This window comes from Sinocyclocheilus rhinocerous, unplaced genomic scaffold, assembly GCF_001515625.1.
Source record: "Sinocyclocheilus rhinocerous isolate Xijiao unplaced genomic scaffold, SAMN03320098_v1.1 scaffold14, whole genome shotgun sequence".
NCBI lineage: Eukaryota > Metazoa > Chordata > Actinopteri > Cypriniformes > Cyprinidae > Sinocyclocheilus > Sinocyclocheilus rhinocerous.
The window spans coordinates 1641494-1659032 of record NW_015629561.1 but is presented as its reverse complement, the minus strand read 5'-3'; the positions used below and the strand labels follow the sequence as shown (position 1 = coordinate 1659032).

The 17539-nt window shown below is 36.9% G+C and overlaps 1 protein-coding gene across 1 annotated transcript in view; it reads left to right on the top strand.

The window, feature by feature from the left end:
• LOC107739294 (cadherin-4-like) overlaps positions 1 to 17539 on the top strand; it is a 238594-nt gene that overhangs the window by 146061 nt on the left and 74994 nt on the right. Inside the window, exon 5 of the mRNA XM_016551374.1 lies at positions 12847 to 13073. Coding sequence (XP_016406860.1) covers positions 12847 to 13073 — 227 coding nt within the window. The remainder of the gene's footprint in view (positions 1 to 12846; positions 13074 to 17539) is intronic.

The window sequence follows — 17539 nt, the reverse complement described above, 5'->3', positions numbered from 1 at the left end:
GTTTTTGGGGGGGGGGGGGGGGCTATGTAACTCATCTTTTTGTTAACAAAGAGTAGAGTTCAAAAGCAGCAAGAAGCCAGTGGAAAAGAGCGATGCAGATGAATGTAATGTTCAAATAAACAGGTATTTCTAGAACAGGCCACAGCCGCTTCAAACGGTACCTCCAGGAGACAAATATGGATTCATTTCTAAAAGGTGCGTCATTGACAGTTAGAGTGTTGCAGGTCTGGTGAAGGAGGTATTGATTTTCTCTGTCTCTTTCTAAGGTGCTAGACTGAATATTTCAAAAATAAAAGACAACATAATTAAATCGTTTCACACTAGTGTTTTCTCTCTGATGGATCAGATTGTAGTAGCTTGACTGAAGGAGATGGATATGTACTGCTGAATGGACAGATAAATACACAAAATAATCATCCAATCAAATTCATATCACACTAATCTAGACTCTAGACTACACTCATTTCAAATCTTGAGAAATAGTTTTGTCATGCATTTTTTTTCATTCTCAGTAGATTACACATCCTTACTTTCATCAAATTTTTTTGCTGCAAAATATGTATTGAATGGCAGTTTTCCGAGCTGGTAAATCTATGACAGCGGGCACAGATGGGAGATTTAATCATCTGGACATAAGAAAACTTACAGTTATGAGTAAAAAGAAATATTTCATGAACAATTGACAGCATTAGTCAGTCTAACAAATGTTGGTGACAGCAAAAATGTGAGAAATTGTAAAAGGATAGATAACTATATCAAATATGGATGGGTTACCATGGTTGTTACACCACTTGCCTATTAGTGAGATTGATTAATATATCTCGATTCTTTCTTGCATTTGTTTGCTTTGGTATTTTTAGCAGTGCTTCTTAAATTGGACAATGTTCTGTGAGAAAGTTTGTTGGAGAAGTTGAATCTTTAAATTCATTCCTTTTAAAGCACCGCCACTACAGCCATACACATTTCTATGGACATCTTTGGCCACTGCGACACATCTATCGCTGTTGTTTTAAGCATCCTGCCATGAGTGTTGTGTTTTCAAGATAGTGTGCCGAGTTCAAAATAGCTAAAAATGGGTCTCATTGCACTCAATCCAGCTGTTTTAAAATATGAGAATGTGTCTTATTTTAAAACCCCTCAAAAACATGGTCGCTGAACCTGAAACCGGCCCAATTATACAGACAGATAAGTCGACCAATCGTTCAGACAGCCCATCAACCAGCTAGCTTTGAAAATATGTAGTTTTGCACACACACAAGTTACAAAGTCTGTTTATTTGATGAAGGCTGTCAGACTGTTTTTGTGTGTTTTACTCTGAAACCGTATCTCCAGTCAGCAGATATATATTTTTCAGCATTTTTGTGGTTTTGAGGATTTTTACGCTTCTTTCAAATATGTATTTATTTGTATGAGTGTGCAAAAAAAAAAAATAGACCGGAAAAATGAGGATGGCTATACAACATCCTCAGACCTCTGGTAGAAATGATAGCAGCAAATTAAAAGTGCTGTTCCATTTAGGGAGTTGGGATTACTTGCCTTCAAGAAAAAAGGCAAGAAAGTGGAGAGAAATGCTGAAAAAAATAAAGTGTTAAAGAGAGATAAAGCTAGGCAGAGGGAAATGCAAATTAAAAGCTTACTAACATCCCAAAACTTCAGTCAGTCCTTCTTGACAGAAGCATTCTGTGTATTTTATTATTTATCAAATGTGCCTTCTGGGGAAATATTCTGAGTGCCTAAGACTATTCAACACAACAAGGGAACTGTGAATTAGAGAACGCAGACATCCCAGCCCTCTATTTTCACTGGCTTTTGTCTTCAGAATAATCACGCGTGTACTTATGTTCTGTGAATAGGGATGAGTGCCTTGTCTATGTACATATATATCAAACTCTGTGACACTCTACAACTTGTATGAATGCAAACAGCATGTTAAGGTGAATTGGCAGGCTGAGCAGAGCTGCTTCTGTTTGTTTACTTGTAATCTTGTACCTCTGGTGAGGTGATCAACACTACAGTAGCTTCAGGCTTCTTTAGTGTCCTCGCGTCACACTTAAATGAACACCCAGAAAAGCCTCAAGGTTGGTGTCTGTACTTCCTTAAAACAAGCCGGGACAAAAGCCTGGAAAGACACCAATAAAAACATGTCACACAAATTTGATATGTGATATGGACACTTTATGGTATTCTAGTGTGGAGTGGTGTTCATCTTCACGTGACATTGGATGTGGGAAAACCGTGACCTTTATATTGTGAATTTATAGATTAGTGTATGTAAGAATGTTTGGAATTGGATGCTGACGGTCATGACCTGAGGTTTTAATGCCTCAGACCCACCCCTTACCCCCTACCTAAAATGTACATATATTTATTATTTTAAAAATAATATATGTATATGTATTTTATTTTTCACAGTATTAATTGTTCTTTGTGTGTGTATGTGTGTGTGTGTGGGTGTGTGTGTGTGTTTCAATTCATGTATTTTTTTGTAAATATATGTTAAATATTGTATGGAAAATATTTACTTTTATGAAGTTGACACTGTCTTTTTACTACTACTATTAGATGTATAAACCTGAAGAAAAGCTGTAGCTGTTAATAGAGTAAATGTCGTGATTACTAGTGAACTATCATTTAGAAATTTGTCAAATTTGCTAAATGTTAACAAATTTATTTTAAATTTTTAAACTTAAATTTTATTTTAAAAATGCTTATATTTATTTCTATTGATATTTAGTTCGTTTTATTATTTACATTATTACACTTTTTCTAAACTTTTCCTTGTCTGTTTGAAAACCTTTGGTCATGACTAGAGTTGCAAAAAGGTGGAAAATGTCCAGTACATTTCGGAAATATTCCAGAAATTTTGGAAACTTCACAGGATGTTTTGGTATATTCCAGGGATTTTGTTGGAAAGTTTCCGGAAATTTTCCACCCCTTTGCAACCCTAGTCATGACTAATTAAAGGTGGGATGCTCAAGTCATTTATGATTCATTTAGTTTAAAAAAAAATGATTTAGCGATTTTAGTCATCCCTGAAAAGTATTCCCAGATGCCTCTGTATGGCCACCTGTTTCTTTACTTAAATAGTTATTTAGTTAAATAGTGCTGTTTATCATGTTTTCATTTATGTTGTGTAGATTAGATTTGTTGTAATTAGTGTAAATTGTTTCCCTGCTGCATTTGTTATTGCCAGACTAATTACATTTTGTCTGTGCACTGTTTTTATCTCACTTTAGAATAAAAATAGGTTTATAACAGCTATGTTGCTTTGCATTGTCCACATTATTCTTTTGCAGTTGTAGTGCCAACATGCAAACAAATAATAAACAAATGTGAAATAGTAGCCATTAACAATACACATGTATAAGCTAAATATATGCAGTTTAAAGGCAAATCCAGCATGAATCAACCTAGCAACTGAGCTTTGTTTTTTCTCTCTAAATTTGAATGAATGGCTCAAGAGGTTTGGGATCGGCCCATTGAAAGGCTTTTGGTTCATTTCGAGTTGGATTTGATCAACTGAATGAGCGATTAACTCTGTAATTCGTCCAAGCATTTCAATCGGTTCAGCTGATTCAGTTTCAACTGATAACTTGGGTTTAATTCAGTCCAGTCTGTGAAATGGGTTCAGCCAGTTTATTAAAAAGAGCCAATTCAAAAGAATGCACCCAATAGGATGTCAGTGTGACTAATGTTTTTGTAAGAAACACACGCCTTTCTTCCATGCCAATGAGGTGTATTAATCACTTTGACACCTCCGACTGATGTTCGTTTCCCATTCTTTTAATTGTTTCCACTTCTCTGGGCTTCCGCACAACTTCTTTATCTCGTGTCCGCTCTATTTTCCTGGGGCCTAAACCACATCCTTCTATACTATGAGCTTCCAATTCTGAGATAAGAGAAGGAAAAGAGGTCTGCAGTGACCAGATTCTCCCCTCTAGGAGCAGATCAACACTCGTTCCCTGAAAACACGGCCATGTCTTTAAGGTGGATCTCATTATCCCTGAGGTTCTTTTTTTTTCTTTCTTTCTTTCTTTTTGAAAATTCAGCTTTATTTTTGAAAATTCAGCTTTGTAATAATATTTTGCAGTATTACTATTGTACTGTATTTTTGATCAAATAGATTTCACTGACTCCAAACATTTTAACAGTAGTGTATGTGTATATTTATAAAGCATATATTTTAAAAAAGCATTCTTTATATGTAAAGTAGTATTCGTTTCAGAAGGCCACCAAATGCCACTGCTACATCTTTATAGCATTCAAGCACCATGTTGCTTATAAACACCTTATATTAGTAGAGCAAATGTGTTTGATAGGTGTGCAGAGTTGGTTTGTTTTTGCACAGTGGGAGCATTTTAATTAATGTATACTGCTAGCATTTGGTTGACTTTGTAATAATAATAATAAGCTTGTAATGTAATAATGCCTTGATACTTATTGAGGCATTGTAAATGTGCTTTCGAAGTTTATGCTGCTTCAAAATAGCACTGCACATTTAAAACCTCCAGAAACTAGGCTAATTAAACTGCATACTCAAAATATACTGCCACATGGAAGCAGGGAAGCTGAGGATGGCTGTTCTTCGTCGAGTGCAAAACTGCCCAAAGGAGAATGAGCGGTACAGTATCTGCAAAAGGGAGGAAAACAACTATTAGTTGTACTCCAGGCCATTGGCCTGCAGGGCTCAGAAAAGGCGGTTCAGTTCATGGTTGTGAACTCACTTGAATGTTTTTGTCCACTTATTTGTGGACAAAGTGTCAAGACCTGCCAATTAAGTTCTCCTTGGCATTGCAGGACCTCGCTGATCAAGGCTAAAAGAGTAAAAGATGGCTCTCGAGAGCACTTTCAGAGAGAAACATAAATAATACAGGGCAGATAGATGTTTTTTTTTACACCATATTTGTATCTCAGGCACCTAGCAGCATCACACAAAAAGTGCTGTGTGCAGAAGAAAAAACAAGTGGTTCATTCACACTAATTAGCAGTCCAGACATGTGGTTTTGTGAGGAGGACTTGAAGCCTGTCCGATCTCTCTGCTGTAGCTTGTTTTCCCAACACACACTACCCTTCAAACTCCAGACCTATAAATACATGTTACAACTTGTTAGATTTTGTCATTCTGAAGGGAAAGTCGTGAAACAACGTATTAAAATGTTTACTGAACATCCTGAGCGGATAATATGAGTCACATCTGCGAATGTCATATTACTCATACGTAGTACATTTTTCACCGTTAGGAGACTGTGAAGAGCGGCACCAACTTAGTGTTATAACCCACTTCGCTTCATCAAGCATAACCGCCATTGTCAAAAGTGACAGAATGTTTGGGTCAGGGGGGACCCGTGTGCGTGTGTGTCTGGGTTGGTGTGTGTGTGTGAGGGTAACAGTTTGGTGCCCTCACTGTCCCCCGTCTTTGTGTTGTGCGGGTCTGCTGGTCGTACAGTGAGTTCTGTGCCGCCGTACATTATTCCTCCGTCAGTCAAGCGGAACAATGCAGCCCTCCAGTACCAGACCTGAAGACCTTGCCACGTGTATGTGTGTGTATGCGCATACACACATCTGCATTGTGCAGTTGTGAGTGTGTGGATGTCTTTGTGAATGGCATGCCCCTTTTTCCCAGTACTACCTGCAGTGGTGCGGCAGGTGGACCTGATCAGGCATGGGATAATGGGAAGGACTATCTTTTATTCCTGCAAAGACATTAACACAATACCCCTTTTTTCCACAGCCACCATTTAGACAGGAAACATTTAAAAGGGATAGTTCACCTGGAAATAAAAATTCTGACATTGTTTATGCCCTCATGTCATTCAATACCCTTATATGGTGTTTTTTTCTGTGGGGAAAATGTCCATATGATTCTGAAGTTGCACTACTGGTCAAAAGTCTTTTGATGTTTTTGAAAGAAGTCACCTATGATCCTTCAGAAGTAATTCTAAAATGCTGATTTGGTGCTCAAGAAACATTTAATATAACTGTTGTGCTGCTTAATATTTTTTTTTAGAAACATTGCTACATTTTTTTTTTCAGAGTTCTTTTGACGAATAAAATGTTCAAAAGAACAGCATTTGTTTGAAATAAAAATCTTTCGTAACATTTTGGTCAATTTAATGCATCTTTGTTGAATAAAAGTATTAATTGTTTAAAAAAAAAGAGAGAGAGAGAGGTAGAGAACCCAATGTGGTTTAATGTTATTTGTTATTGACAGCCAACCTGTATTGTGTTTGCATATTTCCAATTGAAAAAGGAACAGGACATTTGAAGAGCTTATCGCTTGACAGTATTGTCATAGCCATTAGTGTAAATCACAGCCTGGAAAATTCACACTTAATAGATTGTACCATGAACAAAAGCAGTCAAGATACTTCAAAATGAATGAACTCTACTTCTTTAGTGTCAAATTCATAGTTTGGAAAACAAAAAAGTAGATAGATGCTAAAGATATATCTGCTAAAACACTAGTCGGAGGCAGGTGGTACTCTTTGGATCTTCTTATTCCATATTCCATAAGATGCGCTATCAATATTTTTGATTAATTTCACCCCAGAAGAGAGAAAGAGTAAATTTTAAATGCGTCTGTCTATTAAAAGTGAATTTGCAAGGCAAGGTTTAAGTGTACACTAGCATATTGATGAACCTAAAGCTTACAGACATCAAGTAAAAACCACAGAACTCCACTCGTCCCTCAAAATCCTATCCATATTGCAGGAGTTGTTTTTCCACTTATAGTTGATTCATGAGAAGGCTTCATCTTCAGCTCCAGATGACCCCTGCACACCTCTTTGTGTCCACACACCACCCAGTAAGGCAAAGTGCATGTTGTAAAACTCCTGAGTTTGTGATGTTGTTCTGTTTCTGAGTGCAGGACTGAATGACCTTCAGGGGAACCTGCGGAGAACATCAAACGCTGCGGCTCTCCTGAACTATCTTAACCTGTGCTATAGGCCTGCACATGGAGAGGACACACCTCACAGCCACTCAATCTCCACCGTCATATTTGTTCCTGGCTATATTTTTTTCTTTCCTCTGTGCATTCCTCATTCTGTTTATCATCCTGCCTATCTATCATTCTGTCTGTCTGTCTATCTATCTATCTATCTATCTAGCCACTATCTGTCACATACTGATCCGCATACACACACACACACTCACACAGACATGATCATCTAGTTATTATTTTTCTTACTCTTATTCTTGTTTCTTGGTCAATATCTCTCACATATCCTCTTACATATTAGACCTTGACATTCCAAAAAAATCTGAATTGCAGTTTCAATAAAGCTACCGTCTGAAACGTCAATCGATTATTGATATTTGTTGTTGTTTTTATTTATGTGGGCTGCAGTCAAAGCTTCTGTCTTAAATGAGAAATTGTAATTGAATATCGTACTGGATTTTTGTACTTCACAAGTCCGCATTTTAGCTTGTTTTACTATTCCAAGAACATCCTACTTGGACAGAAAAGATCTTATTTATTTAATCAAACTTACCACAGTATAAGTTAAGGCAAATATGAACAGGCTGTCAGTCTGTGTGTTACCGGTGGGGATTTTTCAAAATAGCTGATTCATACACAAACAAAATTTGTTTTCATGAGTGAGTCATTGAATCATTCATCATTAACACTTGCCATTAAAATGTGATCTGTATCTGCATGCTGTCCACATGCACATTTAAAAAGACCAACGTAAACATGTTTGTAATCTAGTTGTCTAGCATTCACATATCGGTGCCCGATAAACCCTTCCTACTGTTATTATGCACCTTCTTCTCTCAACGAGCTTTACCACAAAATACACATGAAAGCCTCCAGGGGTTTTAAAAGAAGCCCTATTGATATGGACAAAATGTTTAGTAAATGCACTGTGTTCTAATTGGTGGTCAGATGATGGTCATCACACGGTCATCACGTAACTGTAATCAGGAAGTTCATCAGGCAGATTGGTGCATAGTCAAACAATCAGATGCTAGCCGGTTTTTATGTTTAGCATGCATGAGGAGATCAGTAAATGGACTTTTATTTTCATGTGCTTTTCATGTGAAGCTGAGACTAGTGGGCACATGTCTGTACAACCCTGTCTGTATTTATGAAAACAAGAAACACCAAGACAGAGAGAGTAAGAGAGAATTCTGGTTTGGCATCTTCTTAGGGGTTGTTGTTTTTGAACAACACACTTTGAGGCTGACCATTCTTGTATTCCCATGCCAACATCCCATCCCATAATAAAACAATATCATGCAGGGCAACTCCTGTGAATCCAGTGTTTTTCTTATGCAAACACTCAAGGTTTAGCCTTTATTGCTTGATCCGCAGGTTTACCCTCTGTATGTCAGAGGCAGTTGTGGAGTGACAAAAAGTCTTCAATGACAATAATTACCTCATTCCATTAAAGCAAATTAGCCTAATTTACATAAACATTGACTGCCGTTGTTGCTTCACAGAAACATCCATCTCTGTTTTTATCATGAGTGTGTTTTTTTCCCCCTCCTGGCAAATGTTTTTCTTGATGCTTAGTAAGGAAGGGGAAAAAATAAAATTAACAATTTTCCCATCAACAACAGGCTGCAATTAGTGTATTCAGACCATTTGTGACAGTTGCCAAATAGCAAAATCTCTCTGATTCTTGATTTAAACCTTCTAGACATCTTCAAGAGAACTGACAGAGTAAAACTTTATTATTATCCCAGTATGATGCACTTTGTTTTTACGTTTTGAGCAGAACTTGTTAAAGTGGGCAGCATGCTTTCATGTGTCAGTGGTTTGGTGCTTATTCTGAAAACTGCATATTGGCCTCTTCCCCTCCCATTTGCAATTATTCACCAGATGAAACTGGAGCATTGAGCAAGCCATGCCGCAATTGGTGAAATGGATTCTACGCTTTATTAGCCTGTTGCATCTTTTGGCAAGAAACCGTGTGGTAAATTGGATAGATGGCTTGATAAAAAACTTGTCGTGCAAGATATTTCATGGCAGACTTTTTTTTTTTTTTACATTTTCACACAGCACTCTTATCCAGTGACTTGGTCCCGCAGTGATTCATGAAATCAATTTGTCTTGTTATCAGTGGGATTGTGGAAGAGAGATCAAATCAGTAGGAAGTGATTTTAGTTCCATCTTTCTTTCTTTTCAGTCCTGAGGGAAGAAAGAGATGAGAGAAGCGGCACTCAAATCTATTTGGAATGCTTTGACCCTCTAGTACTGGAAGTCTGCGAAGACTACGGTTCTGAACACTGTCAGAACAATATGCAGCTGAAGTTACACTTATGCCAAGAGGAGACTGGGGCTAGTTGTCACAAGGACTCTGTCTCTGTAATTGTAAAATTGTGTGCTATATCTAGTGGTATTTGAAATATTTTTTCAAATAGGTTTTTATTACATGAAATCATACAAATAAAAAAAGTAGTTTTTCTATAAAATTAAGATGTTCTATTCTATTTAAATGCACATTTATTTTAGAAATTGATAGATTTATATACTTGGTAAATCTGCACTATTGGTCTCTCCGTAAAATATGGTTATTTATACATAAATACAACTATACTACAATAAACACTAGTACTGGAAGTCTGCGAAGACTACGGTTCTGAACACTGTCAGAACAATATGCAGCTGAAGTTACACTTATGCCAAGAGGAGACTGGGGCTAGTTGTCACAAGGACTCTGTCTCTGTAATTGTAAAATTGTGTGCTATATCTAGTGGTATTTGAAATATTTTTTCAAATAGGTTTTTATTACATGAAATCATACAAATAAAAAAAGTAGTTTTTCTATAAAATTAAGATGTTCTATTCTATTTAAATGCACATTTATTTTAGAAATTGATAGATTTATATACTTGGTAAATCTGCACTATTGGTCTCTCCGTAAAATATGGTTATTTATACATAAATACAACTATACTACAATAAACACTTCAAATAAATAAATAACTGCAATCATATTATTGATGCTACTATCAATAAAAACAATCCCAATGGGGAAATACATTACTGCAAATCTACTGTGGTACAGCGCTGCCATATGGACACATTGATATTTTCTCAATTTACAGTAAAACTATGTTAGACAAAGTTAAAGTGTGAATAAAAATATCTTATTTACTTAACAAAGATGCTGCAAAAAAAATCCCACTTGAGAAGAGATGTTTAGAAATGAGGTTAATAGAGCAATTTCTGGAGCACTTCAACAGGTGTCTTCCGTGAGAGGGTGACAGTGGGAAAAAGAGTTTTGGACGTACATTCAAAAGTCATGTGACTTAAAAACAGCACATTATTGTTTACCTTAAGGCCTGCCCTTTTAATTCCCATAGTGCAATATATTGCGCTTTTTATTTTCAGAATAACAAGGAAATGAGTAGAAATTAATTCTTGCCATATGGCAACTCCGTACCAGACGGTTAACCCAAATTTAAGTATAATATTTTTTACTATGCTGTAGAAACTCTACCTATACTGTTGGGGTCACGTATGTTTTAAATGCTGTTTATAACTTTATATGATTTTGAATTGCAATATTAGTGAGTCAAAGCAATTCCTGAAAAATGCTGTGTATTGACATCTTTCCGTGGTTGAAACAAGATACCTTCTGATGTTCATTTATTTTAATTTCGTGCCGTAACTAGTAAAGAGGAAGAGATAATTGGTTCACGTGCCGCTTGAACTGAACTGGGGTTCCTCTTTGTTCCGCAATGTGTTTTTCACTGCGTGAGAACATGATGTACGCATTAGAGCGCCATGGCTGGGGGCGGGTCTTTGTGAAGGGTCAATTGATCCTCTGCAGTGAATGCCTTGTCCACCTTAACTGTAATACTACAAAATGTAATACTAGTATAACTACAATATGTTTGTACTGTATTAGTGTTGGGCGATATCCTCCATAGTCATATCGTCTTGTCGTCAGCCTGTGAGATCGCCAATACACAAAATTATCATGCTAATTTATTTTATTATTTACTTAAATAGATTCATAGCCTGAACCAACTCCAGGGTAAGACTAAAAGCAGCCTAATGTTAGTGCAATCTATTAACTACACATTATATATTTTTAGTCAAGCAGTATATGGATGTCATGTCATAAAATATTATAATTATGATGCTTACATTTCCTCGGTTATTCAAACAGCAGCTACAGAAAACGAGCAAAAAAAATTTACATTATCAAAGAACATAATCATTGACTGCAGTCTAGCGTGAGTTTATGCACTTTAAGAAACACTAACGTTATAATCAGTGAAGCTGTCTACGCTGAATGATGAATAAATCTCTTATACTTACATTGCACGTACATCGGCACTTTGTTGTTTATAATGAGAGAATTCACAAGAGAGCAGAATTCAGTCAGCGAGTGCACGCACGGAACAACAAAACTCTGATTGTCCATTGCATTCATAAACTCAACAGAATCATGTGTGATTGTTTATAACGCGCAACACTGTAAAAAAGCGGAAAAATAAATATGATGGAACAAATAAGCCCTAATATTAATAAGATAATTATACTAGCCTGATAATAATAATAATAATAATAATAATCGTCTTGCTATCATCAAAGGCATCAGCCACAGATGAAATCTCTGACTATCGTCGATACACAATACTATCATCTATCGGCACAACCCTATACTGTATATAACCATGATGATTTATTTAATAAGCAGCTTAGCATTGTAGGGGAGATAGATAATGACAAATGTGTGGGCAAGAGCAATGAAACATGTTGGCCAAAAATGAGATGCAGTGAATGGGTGCCGTCAGAATGAGAGTCCAAACACCTAATAAAAACATTAGCTGGTGTTAATTGATGGACTGGAGTGGTGTGGATTATTGTGGTGTTTTTATCAGCAGTTTTGACTCTCATTCTGACGGCACCCATTCACTGCAGAGGATCCATTGGTGAGCAACTGATGTAATGCAAAAGTTTTCAAAATCTGTTCCAATCGAGAAACAAACTCATCTACATCTTGGATTGCCTGAGGGTGAGTAATTTTTTATTTTTTATTTTTTTTGGTGAACCAGTCCTTTAACCGTAGAAATATGTATTGGAGTACAAATTGTGAAAACTAGTCCCGGTCTCCCATACTTGGAGCATAAACGGTCCACTCAAGTTCTATGAGTGAACTTCTGGTAAATGTGAAATAGAGCTCTAAAATTTAAACTGTGATTAATCTAGACATGGCACATGGCACTCTCTCTCTCTCACTTGCTCACTCGCTCACTTTAAGTAGAGCTGAATTTGTGGAACTTTCCCTCAGGTGTAACTGAACGGACCATCTGCTGTTGTTGACCAGAACCCTTTCCAAACAACCATAGCAGGAGAAAGCATATGACTCACTCATTCTGTTTGCTGTCTTCACTTGTTTTAAGAAAAGCTGAATTTTAACACTGCTTCTGTCAGAACAGTGTGTTATTAAGAGAATCTCAAATTAGCCTTTTTCTATATACTGTTAACATTATCAGATTTAAGTATGGTATGGTATCTTGGTAACTTATGTTTCCTGTTACGTTACTGAGTTCATTGCTTATATTATTGAATTTAGCCGCAACCGCATCATTTATTACCTATATAACTCATTTCATTTATTTATTTATTGGTCTGTATGTGGCTGAATGAAGTATTGAATCAATAATGCCTTGTCCACCTTAACTGTAATAGCTACAATATGTTTATACTGTATATAACCACAGCGTTTTATTTAATAAGCAGTCTAGCGTAGTAGGGGAGATAGACAGTGACAAATGTGTGGGCAAGAGCAATGAAACATGTTGGCCAAAAACAAGATTGCTTTGAACAGTTTTTGCGTCTGTGAGCATTGTTATTTAATGTCTTTCTTTCTTTCCTTGCAGTGAAGTTCAAAACCTGTCAGCAAAAAGAGGAGGTTTCTTTTGAGAGCAGTGACCCAAAGTTCAGTGTTGGGCCGGATGGCTCTCTTTATGCAGAGCAAGATGTGACAACTCTAACTGAACCGATCCAGTTCATGGTGACGGCCAGAGACAGCGTGGGCAAGTATATCTGGGAGACCACTGTTAAACTGGCCCTCGCCGGACACCCGCCATCACCTCATAATAACCAGGCAAGGACAAATTATGTGTAATTTATGTCAAATATTTATTCCTGAATATCTGATTGTGTCAGTTGTCTGTTTTATGCAAATAATTTAGCCTGAACTACTTAAGAGATGAAATGCCAAGCAGAGAGGCAGGAATGCAGGTCCTCTAGGGATCCAGGAGTCTGGTCTGGCGAGCCCTATCCCCGTGTCCCTAACCCCACACATGTCCTCTCCTTCTGCACGACCATTTAGAGAAATGTCTCCTTGCCGGTTACGGCAGGTTACTGAAGGACAAACGCACAAGTGTGCGCACACACACGAAGCAAGAAGATACATGGGTGTTCTGGGAGATGTGACTCTTTGCAACTCTCTGACCTAGTTGAGACTATAAATAATTAATGAAAAAATTATCTAAATAAAAATGAAGTAGTTTAGCTCTCAGAGTATTTCAGCATTAAGATGTGTTTTCATCTGTTTACGTGCCTGATTTTCATCTGTCTTGTCTCTAATTCCTGACAGATGTGATTTTCATTAACTATTTCTCCTCAAGTGACTCAATGAAGTACCAAACAGCAGGTCATAGGAACTATCTGACAAAGTAAGGGGACATATTATGAATCTTATCAGTTTGGCTAATGAATATTAATTAGGTAGCATAAGGTTTTTCCAGGACTCTTTAACTGAATTGCTAAAAGTATATTGCATATAAGTGTTAGACATATAAGAATCACATTATCTGAATCACACACTGAATCACACACTGTCCAGTCTACGACAGTTTACTTAATATAATTAATATTATATATTTTATCATGGCCAAGCAGAATAAAAAAATGGATTGTTTTTATATTATTGTTTTTAATTATTAATCAAATTATTAATTTAGTTAATTATGTCCAATAATAATAATAATAATTGATTATTATTTTGTATATACACATTTTTATATACTGTATCTATATAATAATAATAATAATAATACCATAGTATTAACATCATAGTACCCTTTTGGTAAGGGGTTACATGCATGTTACATCAAATTACTTGTGCTGGCAGAAAGTTTGACCTCCCATAAGACAATATAGATTCATTTTTTACTTTTCTATACATTTATTTAATATATTTTTGGCCTCTTGACTTGAAAGACGATATATTTAGAGGTTAAGCTTAGCGAAATTAGCATAGAAATTAGCCCTTAAGATCAGCATCATCTTAAAAGAACACACTCACATGCAGAATGCAAACACACACAGATACAGCACCATGACTCGTTTGCCATAAAAGTAATTAAAAATAAGGCGTCTCATTTACGAAGTAAGCAAGTCTTTTGTTACGAGATACTTTGAAAGACAGCGATATGGAAGCTTGGTATTATCAAATGTGTATCAACAAAGACATCCCTCAGTGCAATTCTTTGTGCCTCTGCTGAGCGTAAATGTCAGTAGGTTACATGTAGTTCATTATAAACTTGCATGGTATTTGCCTAGATGGTGTGTCTTTTATTGGTTTGATCTATATGCAACTTTCATTCTAGTATATTCCGTTGTATCTCCTTCTGGGGTGACAAGTTCCAGCCAGTGCAGTTTCTTTGTCCCCCAACATGTTTTATTGAGCAAAGTTTCTATGCTTTTGGATGGTTCAGGTCTAAAAATATCCAGGACTGTTCTTTGGCTGGCATTTAGCTCAATATGAGCCTCATCTGCCCCTAAGCTGAAGTTGGAATTCATGTGTGCTGGGAATTATGTTCAGCAGCCATTAGTTCTGTTTTCCTCTCAACTCTATAAAGTCATATGAACAAAGAGTCAGAAACTAAACTGATTTTAAGTCTTACAAGCTTTAAGTACAACATATGCAGTATGCTTTTTGTTTTTAAAAAAATTCAGTACGAGTCAGATATTACACTTGCTGCACTGTATGAGCCATTTCTTTGGCTTCAAGTGAATCAAAAACAAAAGAGTTGTTTGTTCAGAAATCTGGCAACACTGGACACGCTGTGTATTTTTGATTCGCTAAAAAAAGTACCAATTCAAAAGAGTCATTTGTTCAGTAATCATATTAAAATTACAATTGGAGTTCACACATCACAATTTTTGTTTTTGATTAACTAAAAGGAACCGGCTCAAACATTCAGGAATTAGAGTTAATTTATTGTGTTATATGTTTATAAGACTAATTTGTTTGGGAGTCAGACTACACTGTTCACACTCTGTTTTTGAATTGGTACTGGCTCAAAAGTGTTCCGTATTGACGTTCCATCATAATGTAATTGTTTGGTTCATATAATATAACCTCCCCATAAGACCAATTTGTTTAGGAATTTGACTACTGCTGGTCATGCTGTATGTGTTTCATCCATAGACTGTAAAAAAATAAAATAAAAATAAAGATGGACGACGCATTTCTTCCTTCCACTATAGAAAAGTGAGCCCAAGTCTGCACAGCAGTGATCGTGAGGTGGAGCTGCGGTATCGAAGTCCCGCCCAAACTCCCGCAGACCCAATCGCAAGCTCACAAACATGACACCACACCCCGTTTTTATAGCATCAAAAAACTAATTAAAACCAAACTTATTAGAAAAATGAACACTTGAACATACATCAGTGTGATAAGAACTACCTAAAATGATGGAAACCATGTTTGGTAAAAATGTATTTGAAGTGTGATTTGATTATTTAATTTGGCTCGCATCCCATTTCTTTTACATGGAGAGGGCAGGGTTTATGACCTATACTGCAGCCAGCCACCAGGTGGCGAATTAAATGTTTTGGATTCACTTTTCAGGATGTGTGCGGCACACTTGGTTTCATCCTGTAGATTCAGTAGTGGTATGTTTGTTATAAATAAAACCCTAATGCCACCTAGCTTAAGTCACCTGACACGATTAGTGGAGCATTTTTGCAGTACTTATTATAAACTGTTTCTTCTCACTTTTTAATAATGGAACTTTAGTAAAAAAACAAGTTAATTTACCTTTTTCTCCCGACGGTGAGGTCTGGTGCGAAGACAAATTATGAAAGTAGCAAATGAGTGCTGCCTAGTGGGGAATTTGCACACTGGCATGCAATGGAAAACTCCAGACAGGGTTGCAAGCAGTGCAATGCGGCCCTATAGAACAATAACCTCCAGATGTCTGCTGCAGAGCTGCAGGCTGACTGATGCCCAAACGGGTTTCTTCTCAGCGGGGAGGGATGGGGAGCCAGCTGGCAGGGCTGGTTTATCTGGAGCTACAGGAGCTCAGGGCAATCCAGGCAGCCATTTCACACACGCTGACTCCCGAATGCGCCCACACACACACACACAGACTTAAACTACTTCAGTCTGTGTGCATTGAATTTATTTAATACACGAGTTTCACAATTTGAGTTGAATTACTGAAATAAATGAACTTTTCCACGACATTCTAATTTATTGATATGCACCTGTATATGTAGCAGCACATTCCTTACATCTGCCGTGCGCCTTCCCACAACACAACATGCTTGTTCCAGTTTATTCTTTCCTCACTGTCTGTTGTAATGGGTGCAGTGCTTGTTGCCCTACCGAAGGAATAAACCTTTTCATTAGGCATGCTGTTGTAAGTCTGTGCCATTCATTGGCGCCGCCAGCCTGGATCTTCCCGTGCTGTTGGCTACACATTCGGAGGAATGCTTCTGCAGCGCCAATGAGAGCTGATTGATAAATCAAGGTCTTTATCACAGCTCCCAATGTCCTGTTTGTCAGCTGGCAAAAAACAATGATGAGATGGAGTAAGAGACAGATCGAGAAGATGAATACCCTGCACTAATGAACAAATCTGTGATGGGAGAGATAAAGCTTTTGTCTGTGTTCAAACACATTTGACTGGTCACACTGTATCTGAAAGAATCCTCCCGAAGGTGACGTTGCTGACTGGGCACACTCTTAAATATAAAAGTGGTGCCATAAGAACCATTATGTGTTCCCCAAAAAAACTTTCAGTGAACAGTTCTTTAAAAAAACTATTTTCTTACTGTAAAGAACATTTTAATAATCTAAAGAAACTTTTGTTCAATACAAAGGTTCCATGAATGTCAAAGGTTCTTATACCAGGGGGATGTTGAATACTTGATTCTGATCAGTCATTGAATGTTCTAAGGTATGCAGTTATTTTCCAATAAACGCATAGCTACATATAGTTCCAGGTCTGTCGACCGCATTAGCCGCAAAACACACTGACCAAGCAAACAAATATGACTAACATGACTATCATGCTTAAAAATTACAACTTCCATGTTTATTTCAACAAAATTACCCTAGGGATAATAAACCTATGGATAATAAAACTCTTTCTTTCTCCAGCTCTCTGCATGCACACAGATAATGTACAGACACACACTCGCACGCAAACATACATGCACAGAAATTTGTTGTCAGCTCTGCCCTGCCATTGACTTTTTCAATAAAGTAGTTTGCAAATGAAAAGCTATATGGCATTTCTCAGTAGCAAAGTTGTAACGGCACAGTTGTTTGAA